The sequence below is a fragment of the Tiliqua scincoides genome, chromosome 3 (genome assembly GCF_035046505.1).
Source record: "Tiliqua scincoides isolate rTilSci1 chromosome 3, rTilSci1.hap2, whole genome shotgun sequence".
Lineage (NCBI taxonomy): Eukaryota > Metazoa > Chordata > Lepidosauria > Squamata > Scincidae > Tiliqua > Tiliqua scincoides.
The window spans coordinates 39,898,792-39,921,123 of NC_089823.1; the positions used below are offsets into that span (position 1 = coordinate 39,898,792).

A 22,332-nucleotide genomic window follows, 5' to 3' on the forward strand; every position below is an offset into this window, starting at 1 on the left:
TACAGCTCAGTAATTACAAATTATCATGTTGCTTACAGATTTCAATATCAGCAGACGATAGCTTGCCTGTGGTTCCGAAGTGGATCCTGATAAATTTACCCTAGTTTGTACAAAATATCTCATATCAATAAAAACACACAGCAGGAAAACATGATAATACAAATATATACCGGGGGGGGGGGGAATAATACATGCTCACAAGTCTACTTATAACTTGAATTTTACTCATAACTTATTGTACTGTGTGGGAAGTGCTCTATATGTAGCATTTTGATGTTGTCCTGACAACAATGATGTAAAGGTGAGTAAGAACCATTCTCCCCATATTGCAGTTGGGGTACAGAGACGGACTGAGAGTGAGTGGTTTGCCTCAGGCCACCTAAGTCAGGATTCATTGCACAGGTGAGATCCAAACTGGGAAATTCTGATTCATAGGTCAGGCTCTTAGCCACTGCTCTACACCGGCTCTCAGTTCTGGTATGAAAATGACAGGAAATGTTCAAGCAAAATGACAACAATTATCACATTAACAACAATCAGAGATCTCAGCATTTTAGGTACAAATTGCAGTTGTGCAATTCTTAAAGGTTAAAGCAGAGCTGTTGAAGTCTTGTGAGAACATAGATATACAGTGTGGGCCTTACTGCTGACAGGTTGTGCTGAGGAAGAGAGAAGGCAGAGCTGGCCTTGTCAGTCATAGTTATGTACACCAGCGACTCAAAGATGACAGAACTGTGGAGGTTTGAATGTGCTAAAACTGTCTTGATGGTCCAGAAGGCATCACAAACCTGCAGTTCTGATTGGTCAGCAAGTGACCACTTCCAATTGGTTATCATTGCAGAGGTGAGATTCAAACTAGGGAAATTCTGATTCACAGGTTAGTTCTGATTGATCAACAGGTGATCACTTCCAATTCGTTATTTACAATTCCATCCAAGCTTTCTTACTTGCTTTTATTATACACCTAAGGACACTAGCTTTGAAAGAGTGTGTCTTATGACTGGTTCCAAAGGGCAGAGTGGAACAAAATAAAATGGGCAATAGAACCAACCCAGAGATGGGTTGGTTGATATTGTAGAGGCAGTGTTGCTAAGATGAAGAACAACAGAGTATCTGAAAATCAGAAGAGGTCATTGTGTCTGAAATTGGGAGCTTAAGGAAGCTTTCTGGGAACCCACTTCAGAAGAGTCAGGAGCCGACTGCTTAGTCTCTGAGTGCTGATTCATTAGGAGAGCAAATGTCCTGAGCCATGGAAGACTTTAGGAAGTAACTTTGAGAGACCTGAGGCTGCCTAAAGTAGGACTCATGAGAGCAGAATGCAGGGGGGGGGGCAATTGTACCTGGCCCTGGGATCAAAGAGGGGGCCCAGGAGACAAAGGAGGGGGGTCCAAAAATCTCCTGAGATCTTACATTTTCCTATCTCATGAGGGTTCATGGGAGGGGGGCTGCAAGGGTTACATTGTACTGGGACCCAGAGTCAAAAGGGGTGTCCAGGAACCAAAGGAGGGGAGCCAGACATTTCCTGGGATCTCAGAAAACGTTTGCATACATTGTGTGAAGACTAGCATTCACATAAGGCAATGTTTCTCAACCAGTGGTACAGTAACCACCAGTAGTACTTGAGGTGGTGTCTGGTGGTACTTGTGGGATCCCTAGATATTTGCTGCCTGGCAGCAAGACCAGGAATATGACACAACAAATGTGACACAACAAGCAGCAATAGGAGACTCAGTTTGGTGGGCAGAGCTCCAAAGCATGCTTTTCTGCAAATGAAAAAGCCCTCCCATCCACCCTGAGCCTCTTACTGGTGTTTGTTGCATGGCATCTGGCCTCCCAAGCCAGAAGTAACTGGCAATGATGTCACTGTCAGTTATTTCCAGTGGTACTTCGAATAGGCAGACCATGTAAAGTGGTACAGTGAAGGATTGACATTGAGAAACAGTGATAAAAGGTGTAACCTACATAGTTTTATTCATCATAATTCCAATAATCCAATATCATATAATCCAATGATCATATCAAATTATGTTCCAATGAAGAAGGGAAGGGGCCCAAAAGAAACTTTGTATGCTCTGATATAATTCCTTTCAGAGACCTGGCCTGAAATGTGGAGCCAGACGGCTTTCCAGGGAAGCCATCCAATGTGACAGGGTAGAGATGGGAAGGGGTAATTGAACTGGCACACTGTCTAGTTCTTTTTGAGAGCTATTATTAAACTTATAATCCACAGAACATCTAAGCAAATAACGCATCTGATCTATTATTTATGCAAATAAAGTTTGTTTTGTTGGTTCATCTTAATATTAGATTGTGTGATTACTCCCACAGTTATACATAACCTGGGAAAATATATTTTAGTGTATAGTGGTACTGGCGATCCTGGCCCTGGGGCCACAACCCCAAGCTGCTGCCCACCTGGCTGGGCTGCTGTCTCCTACTGGTCCCGCCACCTGCCTCCCTTCTGAAGGCCCAGGGAGGTAATGCGCAACCTCCCTGACCCTACAAAGGCCTTGTAAAGCCCTTGGAGAGCCAAAAAATTTCTCTTCCAGTTTAATGGAGGAAACAGGAAGTGACATTTTTAAACCTTTAAAAGGTTTCTGAGGGCCGGGGAGTCTTCTCTGGCCTGCAGAATACCTTATAAGGGCATAAAATGTCACTTCCTTTGGAGGATTGGGAAGGTTGCGTGTGGCTTCCCTGGCCCTCAGAACACCTCTGGGGGAAAGAATCTCAGATCAGCATGCCGGCCAACTGAGTGCTGTGAGGGGGGCCGTGGGGGGATGGATGGTGGCATGGTGCCACCCCCAAGCCTGGCTCCTGGAGCATTTGTCCCCCTTACCCCACAGGTATGCCACTGGTGGGTGGTTAGTAAAAGGATTGGGGAAGAAAGGAGCAGTTTTCATATGAGTCCCTTTCCCATTAACATTAAAAAGGAATTACCTTATATGTGACTAAGGCCGCAATCCTATACACACTCTCTTGGGAGTAAGTTCCATTGAATTCAATGAGACATACTTCTGAGTAGACATGCATAGGATTGTGCTGCAAGGCAGGTGGGATTTTAGAATCCCCTCCTGGTGCTAAGAATTGTATGGGGGAGCCTAACAGACGGGGGACGCGGCAGGTTCTGCCTGGCCTTGCTGTTTAACTTGCTCCCATCCCCCACGTGTCACAGAGCTAGAGAACTATAATCTGCTCACAACAGATTGTGCAGTTCTAAGACTGTGGAAATGCTACCGTCTTCTCTGTCCTTGTTACTGCTGGTGAGCTAGAAAACTGTGGAGACAGGCTGTGGTTTCTGCAGCTTTGTATCTCACATGCCATAATTAGAACAACAGTTCCCTTCTGTTGTCTCATGATCAGCCTGATTTTGCTGCATCCCTTGGGGATCGTTACACATTACTTGTATGCTTCACTGACACTGTGCTGTGCTCTGTTTTATTAATGGAGATTGTACGACAGGACTGAGGCAGTCAGGCGCTCTGCACTTGTTAACTCCACTCTGACTCACCCTAAGCATGGACTCACCCTTCATCTGTTGGGCAGCAGGATATAACAGGGTGCAACACTCTATTAGACATTTCCCATCATTTGTACCTCATTGCTTCTCCTGATTAATTCATCTAGGGGTGTTCCCCTGTGACAACCTCCTTGCTCAAACATCTACCCCTTCCTAATTTATGGCACTTTCTCTGGATTATACATTTGTTTCCATTTCCAATTAGAAACACCAGTGTTGCTGTAAAGCAAAAGCTCTATTATGGATGCAATAGTCATTTTATAAGTGAGAAATATTTTTCCCAATGTTGGGCCCATTGACCAACATGCTGCGCAGGCATTAGACACAAAGGATGCTGCATCTCTTATATTTAGTTGGATCATTGGTCTGTCCAGCTCAGTATGGTTTACCTACATTGAGGGCTCAATCCTATCCAACTTTCCAGTGCCAATGCAGCTGTGTCAATAGGGTGTGCACCGTATCCTGTGGTGTTGGTGGTGGGCAGTCACGGAGGCCTCCTCAAAGGGAATGTTTGTTCCCTTAACTCGGGGCTACATTGAGGCTGCATCTGTGCTGGAAAGTGGGAGAAGATTGGGCCCTGATTTTCAGTGAATCTCCAAGGTTTTTGACAAAAGTCTTTCCCCACTATATTGGGATGCCAGAAATTAATGTTCAACCTGTGTTCAGCGAACACGCATGGAGTGGAGGGAGATAATAGTAAAATGGCCTGCTTACACTGAATGCTTAAAATTATGTAATTTAAGGAACTAGGGCACTGGATGGACAGAAAATAGGCAGAGGCCCTATTTTCAGACATCCATTGTGGCTGGGGTCCCTTCCAACATTTGAGGTCCCTAGCAAAAAAAAAAAAAAAAAAACTTTTAAAATGGGATTTTTTTTTTTAACATTTTAAAATTTTGCTAAATTTTAAAACATTTTTATTTAGGATAACATTAAATGAGTGACATGTTTTGCTGGAATATTAAATTAATTTTTAACTTTTAATGGTTGTTTAATTGTTATGATCCATTGGGCTCTCTGTTTTTACTGTTTTACTATTAACTGGTATTGCTTTTAAATTTGTGAGTGTTCACACTTGTGTCTTCCTTTTAGCTTGAGGCCTAGGCAAATGCCCCCCATCCCAGATTGGTGCTGGTTGCTAAAGAGTTAAACCTGAATTAACCATCTTCAGGGAGGTGACTATGTGGCCTGCTAGTTATTGGCCCTCTAATTTCAGAAATAAAATATAATTAATGAAGGCTAGCAAAATACTGCAGCAATAAAATGTACTTACAAAGCGTGAGGAATTGTCATTTCTCAGGGTTTTAGCATTCCCAAAAGCTTCCAAAGCTGGGTTGGCTTGGATGATTTGATCTTCCAAGGTCCCCTAAGAAGACAAAAGATTGAAGTACCTTTAGTCAGTCAGTGCCACAGAGAGGTATCCATGTTTGTACAGTGATACATTTTCATGTTCATTTTTATTAAACGCAACATAATTCAGTTCAGAAGTGGAGTTATTACTGTGTGCTTAGAATCTGAAGGCTGTTCAAGGTGATTCATTAACATGGTGATAAATTCATTATGCTCCAGTATTTCTCCCATTGATTTCTTTGCCTTGCATGTGATGTCTGGGGGCGGGAAGAGAAGCAACTTGTGATACAAGCTTATAGTGGAAATGGTAATTACTGTGTGAATAGCATGGTTCTATGAAACAAACTGAAATATGGGTTGCAATTCCTGGGCATTCACAAGCCCTTGGCACTCTGATAGTTTTGCACTGCCGTTTGCCTTGTAGATTTGGCATCTTTTCTAATGGCTACTGAAAAAGGTTTGTTGCCAGCACACTTTATAACAGTGGTTCCCAACCCATGGCCCATGAGACCCTGAGAAGTGGTCCATGAGGTTTCAGAAAAAGATGATCACTTCCAGCTTTTGATCACTTTTGATCATTTCCAGCATCTCACTGAGCAAGCGATCCTCCACGGACCACCAGAGAGGCTGGAGAACAGACCACCTGCAGGCACAGCCAGCACTGAAGTGTTGGCTGTGGCTGTGGGCAGTCTGTTTTCTGCCCTGTCTGATAGTCCATGGGAGACCGCTTACTCCAGCTGCTTTCCCATGGACCACCAGAGAGGGCAGAGAATGAAACGCCCACTCCAGCCACTTCCAGCATCAAGCCCATGAACTACTAAATTTAATGGTATCTTTTTTTGGGGGGGGGGGGGGTTGCATGTGGTGTGTTTTTTTTGTGGTCTGTGGGCTCCTAAAGTTTGGGACTTTATAGTAAAGTCAGATAACAGAAGTAGGAAGAAGGGAAAGGAGACAGTGAGTTTGTGTAGAAAGAAAAAATACCAGTTTCACCTGTAGAGTGAAGTGTGTGCTAGCTTTTATAAAGCAAAATCAGTAAGGCTGAAGGACTTCACATTGGCTGGACCACACTCATAAAAAATGAAAAGCGCAAACTATAAACATACATTCAAACTGATCTAGGAGGTGAAAGATGCTCAAGTAAATACTCAGATGACAGATGATCGTTTCAGAGCCATGTTTACCATGACATTACTATGGTTTTGAATTAGCTTTTGGTTTATGAGAAAAACACATCTCAACTGAGTTAGGGTGCAATCCTACCTTGTGCTGAAACAAGCAAGCCGAGAGGCTTGCACTGTTTCCAGTACAGGATCGGGGCCAAAAGCGGCTCAGTCAGAGGCAAGGGGAAACTCTTCCCTTTACCTCTGGGAAAGGCACCCTTTCCACTAAGGGTCTCAGACTTGCACCACCTCTTGAGGTGGCACGAGTCCAAGAAGAGCAGAGCGACTTGGAGCCCCCAGGGCCGCCCACTGCCCGCCCAGGAACACTTCCCTCCTGCCTCCTCTCCGCCCACCCCAGAGGCTTGCATTGGCCTATCTGGGCTGATGCAAGCCTCAGTGAGGAAGATGCAGAAGCTTATGTCAGTCTCTGCAGGCCAGCGCTCCTCTGAGCGCCAGCCCAGCTTCTTCTCAAGGAGGTGCAAAAGTACCTTATAGCATGTTTGCTACCCTCCTGGGCTGGCAAAAGGGACTTGCACTGGCCCATGGGCACCTCTGGATTGCACCCTTAGTTTCAGTTTACAGATATGACATGCACAACTGATGTTTTACATAGGCTTATGAGTGGCATTCACTGCATTCAAAAGAACTCATAGAGTATAAAGTCAAGAAGAGTGGATTCATCTGCTTACCCCAGTCTTGGTGGCTGGTTGCTACCAAAGCAATAGTTAAAAACAAAAAACAAAGGTGTTAGTGCTAATGAAAGACAAATTCAGTCTCCCTCCTCCCCAGTCCACATCCATAACCCATATGGGTGCACATAGCATGTACCTGTTCTGTGAGTGTACTGCCAACATTTGATCAATGCTATCAATATTAAACTATTAATCCTTACTATTCTGCAGGCATAACACCCAAAATCAAACCCTGAAGTTCCAGCCTCTAGTCCAACATACTAGTGCTGGTATATGGAGTCTTCTCATGATCGATCTACTCTGTATAACTGCTACCATAAAAACTTGAAATCTGTCTACCTGGTTCTGCTGTACAGAACAAAGTATAACCCTACCAGTGCAAAAGTATGTGTGCCACTAGTAGTAGATTCAGAAATAGGTATGGCTATTAATGCAACACTAACAGTTTGTGCTGCCTATTGCAGAGAGGAAGGGAGCTGGGGCGGGCTGTTAAATGCATCCAAGCCCTGCCGCCACTCCAGTCCTCCCTAAGGGAGGTTCTTGCATTCCTGTGTGGGCCAAACAACCTCCAAGCCTGCTTGAAAGTGCGAGATTGGCAGTCTCTAGGAGTCAAAAGCATTTTCGCACCATGGTCGTCAAGAGATTTAACAGTCATATTCTCTCTTCAGAGAATTCTGGGAACTGTAATCCAGAGAGGAATGCTAGGGATTTCAAAGAGAAAGTTCTCAATACACTCACCAAACTACAATTTCCAGAATTCTTTGGAGGAAGCCATGACAGTTAACCCATTTTTGCCCAGCCCATAGGTATACACATTTGATCCCTGTTGCGTATATGCAATGTTGGGCAGAAATGGCTTAAACAAGTATAACACTGATATAAATTCATAGTGCAGTTATACCCTGAAGCCAGCCTGATGGCAGTGCTGACTTAGAAGTTGAAACCTTACAACTCGTTACTATGCAAACTACTATGATCTGAAAGGATGAAAGAAACTGCAGTGGACCTTCTTTGTCCCATGAAACCCTGGGGGGTACATTGATATGCATAGAGTCACTGAGAAAAGATTTGCAGTCTCTATGTCATCAGCATTACAGCTTCTCCTTAGGCTTCCATGCATATAACAGTCATGCTGAATAATGGTGACCATGGTCCAGACACAGATTGTCTTGCAGATGTTGCCTGATATTGTTTAAATGAAAGGTGGCAATAGTCATTCAAACACTTACATTCTTTTTGCCAGGTTCACCGAGAGCTGCTACAGTGGCAAAGTATTGAATGACACGTTTCGTGTTCACAGTCTTGCCAGCACCAGATTCTCCGCTACAAGCAAAAATAAAATGGTACTATTCATCTCACATTAGTCATTGTAATCAGTCCTGTCTCTTTGCAATTTTTTCATTATATTCAAATGAATGGTGACCGACAACCCTTAAGACAACCCAACAACAACTATGCCTTCCTGTTCTATTTCTGTGTTTAAACACATGACATCCTTAGTAAAGGAACTACAACTTTCATACAGTCTTCAAAAGATCATAAGAAGAGCTCTGCTGGATCAGGCCCAGGGCCCCTCAAGTCCAACTTCCTGTATCTCACAGCAGCCCACCAGATGCCTCAGGGAGCACACAAGACCCCAAGATACTTGCATCTCGCCGCCACTCCTCTGCATCTGGCATTCTATTTACCTGACAGCCCCCAATGAAGACACCCCTTGTGTTTAACTTGTGCTACTTTATTAAATACAGTGACCAATTTTTTAATGCATGAAACCTACTAAACTTGTGTTGCCTCCCTTCCCAGTCAGGGGTAGGCGAAAAAACTTCCATCAACAGCCAATTCGGATGACTGAAAAAAATTCCTACCCAGCCCTCATAAGGAGCGACCAGCTAATCTCAGACTGTACATACTCATTATAGGTGAAAAAACTTCCATCAACAGCCAATTCGGATGACTGAAAAAAATTCCTACCCAGCCCTCATAAGGAGCGACCAGCTAATCTCAGACTGTACATACTCATTATGGCTTGTAAACTGTGATGGGAGTTTTCTTCCAGAAATCTGTTCAATTCCATTTTAAAGGCATCTAGGCCAGATGCCATCACCACATCCCTTGACAAGGAGTTCCACAGACTATTTCAAAACACCCCAAGGGCAAAATTCACTTTCTCAATGCCAGCATAACTTCAGTGTATGAGACTTGGAATGTTAGAGAATAAAAGAACATTCTGTGCTCAGTGACATTTTCTTTGGATAATTTGTTGTTTTCTGTCATGTGCACTTATTGCTGTGCATTTCAGGCCTAACTTGGAAGAACCGTTTGAAAGCTATTTTTATCAAATCACAAACAGTTGAAGAAAACTGTTGATAAAAGGAAGCATACGAATTGGAATCATTTATTTATAGTATTTTTATCCAACCATTCTCCTACACCAGAGGGGACTCAAGGTGGCTAACAATGTAAAAAACATAAAAAATACCAAAAAAAAGTTACAAATATGCTTAGCGCAGCATTCCTGGTTAAACAAGCTCAGAATTAATTGCCTGTCTGTCTGACTGTCTGTCTGTCTGGATAGATAGATAATTCTGAGCTTATTTAACCAAGAATGCTTTGCTAAGTGTATTTTTTTGTAACTGTTCTTTTTCCACCATTCTATCATAGCCTCAAAGGAGAGAAGGAACTGTGTCTTCATACTTTTAGATGTGGATAGAGAGTAATGCCTACATCAGGAAAGACATGCATACAATTATTAATGATCTGAAGAAAGAGAAATGAGATCACATTGAGACTTTTGAAATTTGCAAGGGAAATAATAATTTGTATTTGCTCTGACTACTTGCAAGAGACTTTTGCAATCAAGAAAGTGATATAATTATTGATAGTACAAGTGTGCATATTTGTAAGAATTTGTCCTTGAGAATGCTTTAATATTAATCTCTATTGCATAGATTCTAGCAAAAAGAAAGTCTATCTGGCATTGAAAAACTACAGTGCCTTTTGTCAGGTAGCAGCACTAGGATCACATACCACCAGTTTCATGTGCTCTGCATGCTAAACATACCAGCAACCAGTTTGAAAAGTTCACCATTGCTGGTGTGTGCATCTCAAAAGAGTCACTTACGTGATCAGCATTGACTGGTTCTCTCGATCTACAAGAAAAAAGAAAAAGAACTCCTAGGTTAATAGTACTTCCTATAGAAGCATCATAGTTTTGCTGCTCCAACAGTGTCATGCCTATCAACAAGAAAGCTAACCAAGCAAACTCAAGGACTGTCACAAAGATAGATTTATTGTTCGTTATATTACTAAATGCTTCAGTGAAGCTGACTATTCTGGACATGTATTGGACTGCAAACTCAAGTTATATTGGACCCTTTCCATGGTCTCCAGCCCAATCCTATGCCTGTCTGCTTAGAAGTAATTAGCATTATAGTCCATGGGGCTCACTTCTAGGTAAGTGCGGATATGATTACAGCCTCAGTTTCATGTGGATTCTTTCTATGGATGTGACTGCAAAAGTGGTTGCATGATGTCTCAAGCAGATTAATTAGAAATGATTCAACGTGTCCAATTTCTTGGAAAAAATGCAAAAAGCAATGTCTACTTTTGAAACTGACAGGACTCTTCAAAGGAAACAAGAATGCAGTGAGCAAAGAAGCAAATAGAGGACGGATTTTGATGTGATGGAATGCATTAGCATATCAAAGACTCTATGACATGGAAAACACAGGAAAATAAAGATATTCAGATTGGAGGAATTCTAATCCTGTGTCACGGAGGGTGAGTGGGTTCCCCCCTTCCTTCTGTTACATCCTCTCAGTAGCGAGTGGGAAAATGTGGGAAGAAGAATGCTAGGGATGCTGTGTTTTGAAGAGAGATGTCCTTTCTGTAAGATGTAGGTTGTACTGAAGTAGAAATGTCCTTCCTGTAAGATCCAGATTGGAGGGAAGTGTGAAACTCTTTGAAGGAGTTGGAGAGGTCAGAGGACTGTCCAATCAGAGGAATAAAACTGACAGTTTAGACACCAGTGTGGACAGTTGCCCTGTGAACCCAATGGGAAAAACCCACCAGGTGGCCCCTTATGGGGCTACAAGGACAGAGACCAGGTGCTATCTATTTGGAACTATGCCTGATACCAGAGAATTAGAACATCTTTGGGGTAGCCATAGAAAGGCAGACCATGACTCAACAGATTTAAGACTATTTGATTGGGCTGGACCAAAAAGGTCATTATCTATACAACTGTGAGAAGTGAGTCTAGAGGGGTGGTCTGTGACTTGAGTGCTGTGGGTCACCTTGTCTCTTTGAGTACCAATCCTGCACAGCAGGACCCTGAGAATTTAGTCATGTAGTAAGTAGTCAGTCGGTTTGTTGCATTCTGCTGCCTTTAAAATGTATATATCTCACTCCCTGTTTGGAAGCATGCAGCCATGTCAATGGAGCATGTGTTGCATTCTATTGGGGAGGGGGGTAATCAGTCGGCCAGCAAGAGATAAGTAAAAACTTTTAACTTATCTCCTGGTAGGCCATTGAATCATGTGTAGCTCTACTCAGACCCATGCCAGCTATTTAGTTATAAGTCCAAGGGGGGGGGGGGAGTTGAAAAATTGAAGATTGGATCCGGTGTGCACCTTTGATGCCAAAATTCACCTCCTCTAGCTTGCTCCCTGCCCTCTCAATACTGGATTGATAGATCCACTGTTGTAAATGGCTTATAGGATTGGGCTGTGAGTCTGATTTAAGGGATCCAGACAAACTTGGATGGAAATAATTAGGTAACATGTTTTTCTCACACTTCCATTTACAATAGCTGTGCTTCTTAAAGGGGAGGCACCTCACATTTAAAGATGGTATAATTATAAGGATCTAGGAGACAAAATATATTACTATGCCAAGCATAATTATAGATTTCACTTTGCTTTTTTACATTTTAACCTTTATTATAATTCAGCTTGCTCCAACAAAACTCACAAAACAGGAATTTGTCCCATAGGTTGAAACATTATGTTTGCGCTATAAACTGTACATTCTCCATTGGATTCTGTGGAGCTTGACTTTTAAAATTAATAAACAGACTCCCCAAATTACTTGGTAACATTGAATAATGTTTAAAGCTAGGCAAGTGTTAGTGTTCCCAGCTATCAGGCATGCATCACCAGTGCCCTCTCATGGCAGAAATCTGATATGCTTAAATCTACGATGATCACTATTGAATGAATCAACTGGCTGTCTGTTCTGGCTGCTGAAAATATTTACATTAGGCTACATTATTGATCCAGTGTCTACACTTGTTCTATACAGCATTTCAGGATTTATCAGTATGCTGATTTTGATCTGTGAATAAAATTGGTTTTCTAGCTATGTAAGCAATTATAAGGTCCCTTATATGCCATCCCAATCTATATGAGGGTATTTCTCTGACATTACATTGCTGCACTAAATGCCTAACTAGATGTTACAAGGAACATGTAGCTATTGCTGATCTGCATCACTCCCACACACCTTCCCAGTAATGTAAAATGAGTGTATTATTATATATATATATATTGATTTTAATGGGAGAGTTAAAAAAAATGCTTTACTCATTCCCTCTCTCCCACTGAAATATACATTTCTGATATTTCAATCATTGTTTTGCTTGCTCTACTCCTCTTTGTAGACATGGTTTGTTACTGTATGATCCCTTCCACCTAAAAGGAAAAATAACAGTCAAGACAAGCACCCTGATCTAGTGGCTTCTTGTGGTGTGATGGTGGTGGGGAAGTCATGGCATACAGCAGCCTTTTCCAAAGTATGGGTCATGACACACTGCTGGGTTGTGAGCCCATGCAAAGTAGGTCATAGGCTGGGTCCTCCCATCTGCTCTTGTGTCCTAATGGATCCAAATCAGATCAATTCCAGAAGCATTGGATAGTCCCGGTGGCTTATCCTTGGTCACACCTAGCAGGCAACCCACTCTACTGACCTCCGCAGGCTTCAGAATGGCCCACAGAAGCCTCCAAAAGCCACTTCCAGTTTTCAGAGATAAGTTGTGGTTTGCCTCTGAAAACCCGAGGTGACTTTAGAAGATTTATTTGGGCTATTCTGAGGCCCAGGGGAGGCCAGTAGAGTGGGTTGCCGACCTAATGAGACCAAGAAGAGGCTCCCTGGTACCACCAGGAGTGTTGTGACCCACTGTGGTAGATGAAGTGAGTCACAATACCATTAAGATTGGGAATTGCTGGCACACTGTGTTCCAGGTAGATCAAGGCTACCCATTCACTTCACTGCCAGGAAATGATTTACGTTTACAGCCTATTAGGTGCATAGAATTAGCCTTTGGCATTGAAGTCAATGGAAAAACATTTGCTTGGCAAGTGGTACCCTGTGAACAATGGAGACCTCACAGCACTTGGTCTGGGATCATGGAGTTGTGCTCAGCAGAAACTAAAAATGGATAAAAATTATTCTCACACCTTCCTCTTTTTTTCTAGAAATAACTGGACCGAGTTCTGGAGGCCAAGCATATGCTGCATGGATTGACCTACTCTTCAGCCAGCAATTCAGAAGATATGACCTCAAATGTAAGTTAAGTTTGAGCAGTTAGTCATAGGTCATAGACCTTCCAGTTTCCAGATTCGAGATTCAGTTTCAGTTTCCAGATTTCAGTTTCCAGAATCTTTGCTGTTGGTGTCATGGTTAAATGTGTTTTCCCACAGTTTTATTTTTCTTGTTTAACAAATTCTGTTCCTTTTCAGAAAGCCAAAATAAGTTGTACGCAGTGTTATTGCTAAGATGCTAAGCTCCATGCTGCTGGGAGGGACCACAGCAACAGGCGTTCTGAATCGCGGGGAAGGCTAGGGGCCTGGCATGCCTTGCAAAGAGGAAAAGAGGATGAGTGGGGCACACTTTCTATTTTATTATTTATTTAATTACGTAAATTTAATTTCATTGTGAAGGAGGCTCCAAAATCTTGTTTGACCCTGGGTATCAGATGCCTTAGCTACACCTCCAAATACTAAATGTATTAGCAAATAAAGCTACTTACTGCGCAACATGTCATGGTATGCATTATCTGCAATGGAGAAGATATGAGGAGGAGCCTCTGAGCGCCTCTTGCCCTTATAAGCCCCAACAACTTCTGTCTTGTAGACGGGAAGCCATTTGTAAGGGTTTACAGTCACACAAAAGAGGCCTGAGTAAGTCTGGAAAGCAAGAACAGAGCATTGATTTGATACTTAATCAAGAAAAGGAGTACATCGACCACTGTTCTGATGTCAGCTGCTCAGTTAATAGCTCTAGTCCATTGCATCAGATAATCAAAGAGTTTTTACAAAACCTACAAAACTCAAGTGCTTCGGCATGGAAACCAAGGAACAAAGTGATTAACATATCTAAGCAGGCAAATCCCATTGACAAGAATGGAACGTGCATTACACTTCAGTTGGGATGTGTTGGTCACAGCCAGTCATTTCTGGAAAAATGTGAAGTAGCTGAAGATCTTCTAGCCTCCTTGCTTCCATCAGTCCACCTCAGAAAGCAATCACCCCCTGCAAGTTGGCAGTGATTACATTTATTAGGGAAAAGCAATATCAATTGGTTTGGACCAGGCTTATGGTCCAGAGGTACATGATGCCCCAACTTTGCTGCATATCTGGGTCTGATCAATGCCTGGCTGGAAGATCAGCTGGGCACTCTACAGAAGCTGCATTTAATTCCTTGGAGGAAGGCAGGATGTAAATACAATCAGGGCTTGCATGCTCATGACACTGACTAAAACTTGGGGAGAAATAGCGCATTGAAGACAGGTGATCCACAACCCACAAATGCCTGCCACCCCCTTATGGTTTACTATCCACCAAGCTACTTCAGTAGGCTCTACAGGTCTCTTCCTACTCACTAAGCAGCCCACCTCTTCCTCCAGCACCACTGCCATTGCTGCCCACTGCCACGTCCTTGCCCACACACTGGCTGCTTAGGAAACTCCAATGCCTCAACTGTAGTGCTGGTGCTGCTTCCTTTCTCCATACCCATCCTGTTTCAAATGAACAGCGGAGCATGCTGGGAGCTCTTCCCGTCTATTTCAAACAGGACAGGTGAAAATTGTTGTGCAGATTTTGAACACAGTTCTCCAGCATCCAGACTCAACTCATCTGCCTCAGCAAAATTCTGCATGAAGCTATTTGATACAGATATTTGGGTGCCCATGGAGGAGAAAAGTGGAGTATAAATTGAATGAATGGATATTGCCTAAGACAGGAGCTCATCTTCTGTTGCAGCCAGGGTTGAATATACAAGTTGTTCCTTGTTATCCACAGATAAAAAAAAAAATCTGTGGATAAAAAATCAATGGGAAAATAGATTTAAAGACCCACTTCAGGTTTCTTGCCCCTCCATTGCTCCATTTGGAATAGGGTCTTGCCTCAGCATCTTCAGGGGTTTGATTCTGGGACTCCCTGCTGATACCATAAAATGTGTTAAATAAATAAAACCAATTGTGGTTCAAAACAGCTTTTCTTACTGTAGTAGAGAGGCAGTCAGAGGCAATTAGAACCCCTGCTTTTGCCTGACTCAGCTGAAGAATGGCATGATCACTTGCATGACTGTCTCTCTACAACAGTAAGAAAAGCCGTTTGTTTTTTTTTAACTATGATTTTAAAAAGTTGCATTTTTCCCTTCTCCAGGGATCAGCACATTCCTTCTCATTTGCAATGGGCATTCATGTTGAGTCAAATCTGTGTATAACAAAGTTAAACCTCTACTCAGTGCTATAAGTACCCAAATTGTGCAGTAAGATGACTCCAAGCACTGTATTAAGGAAAGCCAGTTCTTGAATCATATTCATATTTGTATATTATGCATAACATAGACTGCTTCTGTTGTGTTTGTGGACGGGAAAGGAGCTATGTAACACTCTAAAATCTGCCCATTGTCCACAGAAGTTTGGATAAGCTCCCCAACTTCTGAGATTTCACCAGAAAAACCTAGTGGCAAGGCAAGGTTTAGCCTAACCACAGTAACAAACTAGCAAGCTCCTTAGTGTACCGAAGTTATAGGGGCATCGGCTTCAGCTATGCAAAGTTTATGGGAAGAGACCTACTACTTGTACTTTTAGAGGAGGCATTTATAGGCAACTTAGCAATTGTTGGCTGGTTTTGTATTTGCTGCATTCTAAGGCACTTTCCAATATTACCCTTGGGATAGATCAGGGGTACCCAAACCCTGGCCCAGGGGCCATTTGCGGCCCTTGGGGACTCCCAATCTGGCCCCCGAGGAGCCCCCAGTCTCCAATGAGCGATTGGCCCTCCAGAGATTTGCTGGAGCCCATACTGGTCCAACACAACTGCTCTCAGCGTGAGGGCGACTGTTCAACCTCTCACATGAGTTGCGGGCCAAGGGCTTCCTTCACTTCTTGCTGTTTCACATCTATGAAGCAGCAGCGGCAGCGAAGGAAAGGCTGGCCTTGCTTTCTGCAAGGTCTTTTATAGGCCTTGAGCTATTGTGAGACCTTCATTCATTCATATAAGTTCCATATCTAATATATTCATTTATGTAAATTTATTCAAATTTTAAATGTAAATTAACTCCTTTCTTCCTGGCCCCTGACACAGTGTCAGAGAAATGATGTGGCCCTCCTGCCAAAAAGTTTGGACACCCCTGGCATAGATGGTTGTAAAGGGGATATAGGAAAGAAGTAACAGACATTTGAAAATGAGATAAGTGTCCTGACTCCATTCTTGATGATTTAATGTTATTGTTACATTGCTCTATTTTTGATAAGACAGAAGGGTAAAATTTTAATTTGCCTACAGCAGAAGGAAAGGAAAAAACACACACTTGGAACAGCTCTGCTAGAGGCAAGGTAATAAGCTGGTACTTTGTAGTATAAAATGAGACCATCATTTCAGTCAGATGCGTGAAAGAGATACTTCTCATTCCCCTTTCAGTCCTAGTAGGCAAAACATGTTATAAAACCATGATATAGGAAGAGACTGTGCGTGATGAATGAGGGAATTTTCAAATGGCAACCACTCCAGAAAGTTCTTCTGAATATGCCTTTGGATTTGTAGTAAATCCATGAATGGTGACTTATCTATGTTTCAGAAACTGACAGAAAAGTCATATAAATTATCAATTTACCACACTCCTGACACCAAATGAGAGGCAAAATCCTCCTTATAACACAGTAGGATAATATAGAAGATCTAGCTATCCTGAGGTGAGAGTGCTCCACCAGGAATAGTCAGCTTGTTTCTATAGGTTTCTCCATCACTGCCATTTTGACAACTGCTGAGTAGAATGCATTAACAGAAACTCAGAGTGGGAGGGAGTAAACTGAATGTATAAGGAGGCAGAGAGCAGGGATCTGCTAGAGCCACCATGCCGAGACTTGAGTCAAGTCCTGAGTCTCCACCCCTTTGACTCGAGTCATCCACAAGTCATAATGAATGGTTGTCACAACTCGTTCAGAGCCATTTTAAAAGTCATTTTGAATCGAGTCCTAGTCTTTCTGAAAAGCAAGTCAAGCCCCAGAAGTGGGGAAAAAGAAAAGCAAGCAAGCACACACACAGAAAACAGAGTCACAAGCACACACAAAAGTTAGTGTTGACAAGTCTATTCAAGTCTTTTTAATATGTATGACTTGAGTCCATATGAGTGGTAAAAAACCTGTAAAAAAACACAGGTTTGTTTTCGTTCTTTTCTTTTTGTTGCACAAAATAAAATAAAGTTTTTTAAAAAAATTTTTGTGATTCAAGTCCAAGTCATCTGAGTCCTGGCCCATACCTAGCAGAGAGCATTATTGAGACAATGTAAGGACAATGTAACTTCCATAGGTAATTGAAGTTGAAGCCATAGGCAGGAACCACAGTCACATCATATTAATAGCTCCTTCTGGTGCATGTTCCCCATTCTTTTCCCAAAGTTGTGGGAGACATTTTGACTGAACCACCCCCTATGTGGTTGGGAAAAGATGGAATGTAATCCAGAACGAGAAGAAGGACTTGTGCAATCCTACTCCTAAACATGAGAAGAGGGGCTGGTTTGGTAAGATTTGTCTAAACAGACCCAAAGCAAGTTAAAGGCCAACATGTCCAGAGTATGGAAGAAATTCTTTCACTACTGGCCTAATCCTATCCTTTTCACCCCTGTTGATGCATCACTGCCAAAATAGTGACTACTACATCCTGTTGGGGGGAGGCAGTTGCAGAGGTCTCCTCTAGGTAAGGGAACAATTATTCCTTTGCTTGGAGGTAAGCCTCTGTGCCGCAGACAGGTCTACCCAGACCTATGACAGCTATGTTGCTGCTGTAAAGAGCACAATGACCTGCATCACAGAATTGGGCTGAGGAAGGTGGTTGGGATATCAGCAGCACCATTGCTGCCTATCCTGTCCCCGTCCTAGGACCCAATCCACCCATCCATGCCCTCTCCCCACCCCATTTTGCTCCTCCCTACCCCTGCTCTGCACCCCCACTGTACTCCCTTTTTGCCTCCCCCATCATCTTACTGCCTCTGAGATCAGGGGAATGGATGATGACCTGGGCAGGAACATGCAGGTCTTCTGCCAGCACAGCCAGCAACGCACTAAGTCACATGCAGTAAGAGCACCTTTTGCGACAGGTGCCATTGCAAAGGGGGAACAAGAGCATGTGGTTCCCTGCTGCATGTACACAATTGTGTTGTGAGAGACATTGACACTTTTCTTGCATAGCTGCAGTTCACAATCCATTCCACATGTAAAGACAAAGAGTAACCCAGCTTACATAGATCATCCAGTTCGTGTAGCGTCTATTCAAGTTGTGTAGCACGGATGCCTCATTAAGGTTAGTCAGCATTGCCATGTCTTCAATCATGTCAAACTTGGGAGGGTTCATCGATTGAACATCATCTTCCTTCACTGTGACTGTCTGCAAGAAACAGAACACCATCACTGCAGACTTTCCACCTGCCATTATTAGAGAAAATGAGCAGGCAGCACACATTCTACGCCCTTGCGGGAATCAAATATCAAAAAGAAAGGAGGTTAAAATACTTCTCTTATGTTGTAAGCAGTAGTATCCATAGTTTTCAGAGAGCCAAGAGAATGACAGCTAAAGAATGCTGAGATACATGTGGTGGCAAAACTGAGAACTGAAATTATAAGCTAAATCCCATTCTGTTTGCCTGCACACTGAAGGCTTCAAAAGAACTGACATAGCTGTTGGGCACCAGCAAGGAGAAACTGAAAACAATTTAGAACAGTGTTTCTCAACATTTGTCCCCAGCCGTACCACTTTGCATGGTCCACCTATTGGAAGTACCACCAGAAGTAACTGGCAATGATGTCATTGCCAATTACTTCTGGATTGGGAGGCCAGGTAAGTGACAAACATTGGTATGAGGCTTGGGGCAGAGAAGAGGGGTTTTTCGAGGGCACAAAAAGCACATAATACTAATACTAATACTAATACTAATACTAATACTAATAATACAGGTATTTCTATACTGCCTTTCTAGGTCCTCAGATTTCTCCTCAGACTTTATTCAAGGCGGTTTACATGGGCAGGCAATTTAAATCTCCGTAGGGATTTTTACAATTTGAAAGGCTCTATCTCTCCTTTCCTCCAGACTCCAAGGTGGCGGTTGAGGGCCTGGAGCGCTGTCTGGAAGCAGTGAGGATCTGGATGGGGGCTAACAAGCTGAAATTAAATCCGGATAAGACAGAGGCTCTCCTGGTTCGGAAATCCTCGATGCAGGTGCTGGATTATCGACTTGCTCTGAATGGGGTTGCACTCCCTCTGAAGGAGCAGGTTCGCAGCTTGGGGGTCCTCCTGGATTCGCAGCTGCTCCTGGATTCCCAGGTGGCGGCTGTGGCTAGGGGGGCCTTTGCTCAGCTTCGGCTGGTGCGCCAGCTGCGACCGTACTTGGATCGTGCAGACCTGGCCACGGTGATCCATGCCACGGTGACATCGAGGTTAGATTACTGTAACACGCTCTATGTGGGGCTGCCCCTGAAGACGGTTCGGAAACTACAATTAGTACAGAATGCGGCGGCCCGTGTGGTCACCGGAGCCAGGTGGTTTGACTCTGTCAGCCCGCTTCTCCGGGGGCTGCATTGGCTGCCCATTCGTTTCCGGGCCCAATTCAAGGTGCTGGTTTTGACCTTTAAAGCCCTATACTGCTCTGGGCCAGGATATCTTAGAGACCACCTACTCCCGTACAATCCGGCTCGCCATCTCAGGTCATCAGAGAAGGCCTTTTTGCAAGTGCCGCCACCCAAGGAGGTCCGGGGGGTGGCTGCAAGAAATAGGGCCTTCTCGGTAGTGGCACCAACATTATGGAACTCCCTTCCCCTTGACTTGAGAATGGCTCCCTCTCTTGAGAGCTTTCGGCGAGGCCTGAAAACACTGTTGTTTAAACAAGCCTTCTGATTTCTGGCCTTCTTAACTTTTTATACATCTTTTAGTTTTACAGGCTTGATTCCTCGGTGATCTGCTCTTTTACTCTTTTAATCTGACTACTGTTTTTATGGCCCTGTAGTGTGTTTTTAAATGTTTTTATCTGTTTGTATTAATGTTTTTTAAATTCTATTGTTTTTTAATATGTTGTTAGCCGCCCTGGGTCCCGTTAGGGAGAAGGGCGGGATAAAAATAAAGTTTTATTTATTATTATTATTATTTCAAGAAACCACAACAATCAGATGTTTCTTTCTTGATCTGGCCACGCATTCTGGCCTCCATCCTCCCACACTCAGAGCAGATGGAAATAGCTCGGCTCAGCTCATCAGCTGCTTCAAGGTCGCACGGTGCCGGTGGCCTCGAACTGGTGACCTTCGGATGTTATCTTCAAGCAAATGGAGGCTCAACCCTCTAGACCAGACCTCCTGCTGAACTGAGTTGCCTACTTCTGCTTGTTGCATTGCATTGCTGGTCTCATTGCCAGACAGTGGGGGTTGGGGGGTCCCATATGTACTACCAGACACCACCTCAAGTACCATTAGTGGTACAAATACCACTGGTTGAGAAATGCTGATTTAGAATGATTTTTCAGGACTTGGTGGATGATGACTTAACTGACACCCCCATGCTGATGCTAGGTTATTGGAGTCTCTGTACATCTCTCTCTTCCTCCAGATTATAGGTAATAGCTGGGGGTGTTTGAAAATGGTTTTATTTTTTCAACAGATTTCATGATTTGAAAGGCAGAAAGTGGTGTTCTGTGTTTTTATTCCAAGTTCTCATTCCAAGTTCTCATTTTTATTAATTTTAAACATTTTAAAAGTCAAATTAAAACCTTTATTGGTATAGACAGTGAAACCCAAATATTGGTCTGAGAAATTATAAGAACAGCCCCACTGGATCAGGCCATAGGCCCATCTAGTCCAGCTTCCTGTATCTCACAGCGGCCCACCAAATGCTCCAGGGAGCACACCAGATAACAAGAGACCTCAACCTGGTGCCCTCCCTTGCATCTGGCATTCTGACATAGCCCATTTCTAAATCATACATCCACATCATACTTTGATTATACTCAGGTTCCGGAAACAATTCTTGTATAAATATGATAAAGAAATTTAGCCACGTTGGTTGATACAACCGCATTCCTGCCAATTAGTAACTGTCTGACAATGTCAATTTCAGATCCATTAAGTGACACAAGAAGGGGGAGTAAGTACCGGCTCCATAAGTCAGAATAACAGGCACAGTTTAGTAAGATATGGGGGGCTGTCTCCAAGGAACCTGAACCACAGTGACAAGCTTTGGATTGTTTAGCATTCAACCTACCTTTTATCTCATTTGAGGGGTAAGCATTAAATCTAGCTAGGGAGAACACTCTAAGTTCTTGCGGATTCGTTAAGAAGGTTAAGTAATTACAGCTGAAATCAGCTGCCTAAGATTATCCAAAGTAAAGTGGGGAACAAGTTTTTTTGGCATTGGCTAGGAGCTCTTGTTTTTCAATATCCCATATCTGGGTGTGAAGGGTCTTAAACTCTATTGTCCATGGCATCATGACCAGCAAATCCAAGGAAAGCCCTAAAGATTGGACTTTCTTATGGAGTAAGGTCAGTCCTGGAGGGTAGAAGGAGTCTTCCTAAATATTTTTCAGTAAAAGTTCCTTTGCTTTTCAAACATTTTAAAAGTGCACTAGGTAGGTGATATAGGTGATACACTCAGCAGATGCATCCACGGTATTATTTCTAACTGAAAAATAATCTATTTTAATCCAGCAATTTGACATATATTTATTCAGGTGAGATCATAGTTGTGTCAAAGAATTAGAATCCATGTTGTTAAAAAAAGTCCAATGTTCTGTTTTTTCAGAATTTCATTAGGGAAAACATGCCTAGACAGGACATGTTGGTAGAGAACAAGCCAGAAACAGCAGTTAAAAAAACCTGTACCCTCCAGGTGCTTAGAGTTCCATTTTACTGCTGCATGCTTAAAGCAAACTCAGCCTAATCACAGTAGAAATCTAATCTCTGCTAGAAACTTCTTCCTTACAAAGCTCTTTAATGTCTGTTCTTTTTAGGGCTGGAAGCCAGGTGTTGCTAATATGTAGAGCCTCTTCTTTTCTGTCGATGTTTTGGGGATGTTTAAGTATTTTGATAGCTTCTCTGTAAAGCCTTGGGAAATAAAATCTATTACTGGAAAGA

The 22,332-nt window shown here is 42.9% G+C and overlaps 1 protein-coding gene across 1 annotated transcript in view; it reads right to left on the reverse strand.

Annotated features, from left to right (window-relative positions):
• Nucleotides 1–22,332, reverse strand: part of MYH15 (myosin heavy chain 15) — a 108,546-nt gene that overhangs the window by 81,938 nt on the left and 4,276 nt on the right. Inside the window, exons 3-9 of the mRNA XM_066622592.1 lie at nt 18,464–18,607; nt 13,747–13,903; nt 9,841–9,868; nt 7,949–8,042; nt 6,717–6,737; nt 4,791–4,883; nt 37–100 (exon numbers count right to left, since the gene is read on the reverse strand). Coding sequence (XP_066478689.1) covers nt 37–100; nt 4,791–4,883; nt 6,717–6,737; nt 7,949–8,042; nt 9,841–9,868; nt 13,747–13,903; nt 18,464–18,607 — 601 coding nt within the window. The remainder of the gene's footprint in view (nt 1–36; nt 101–4,790; nt 4,884–6,716; nt 6,738–7,948; nt 8,043–9,840; nt 9,869–13,746; nt 13,904–18,463; nt 18,608–22,332) is intronic.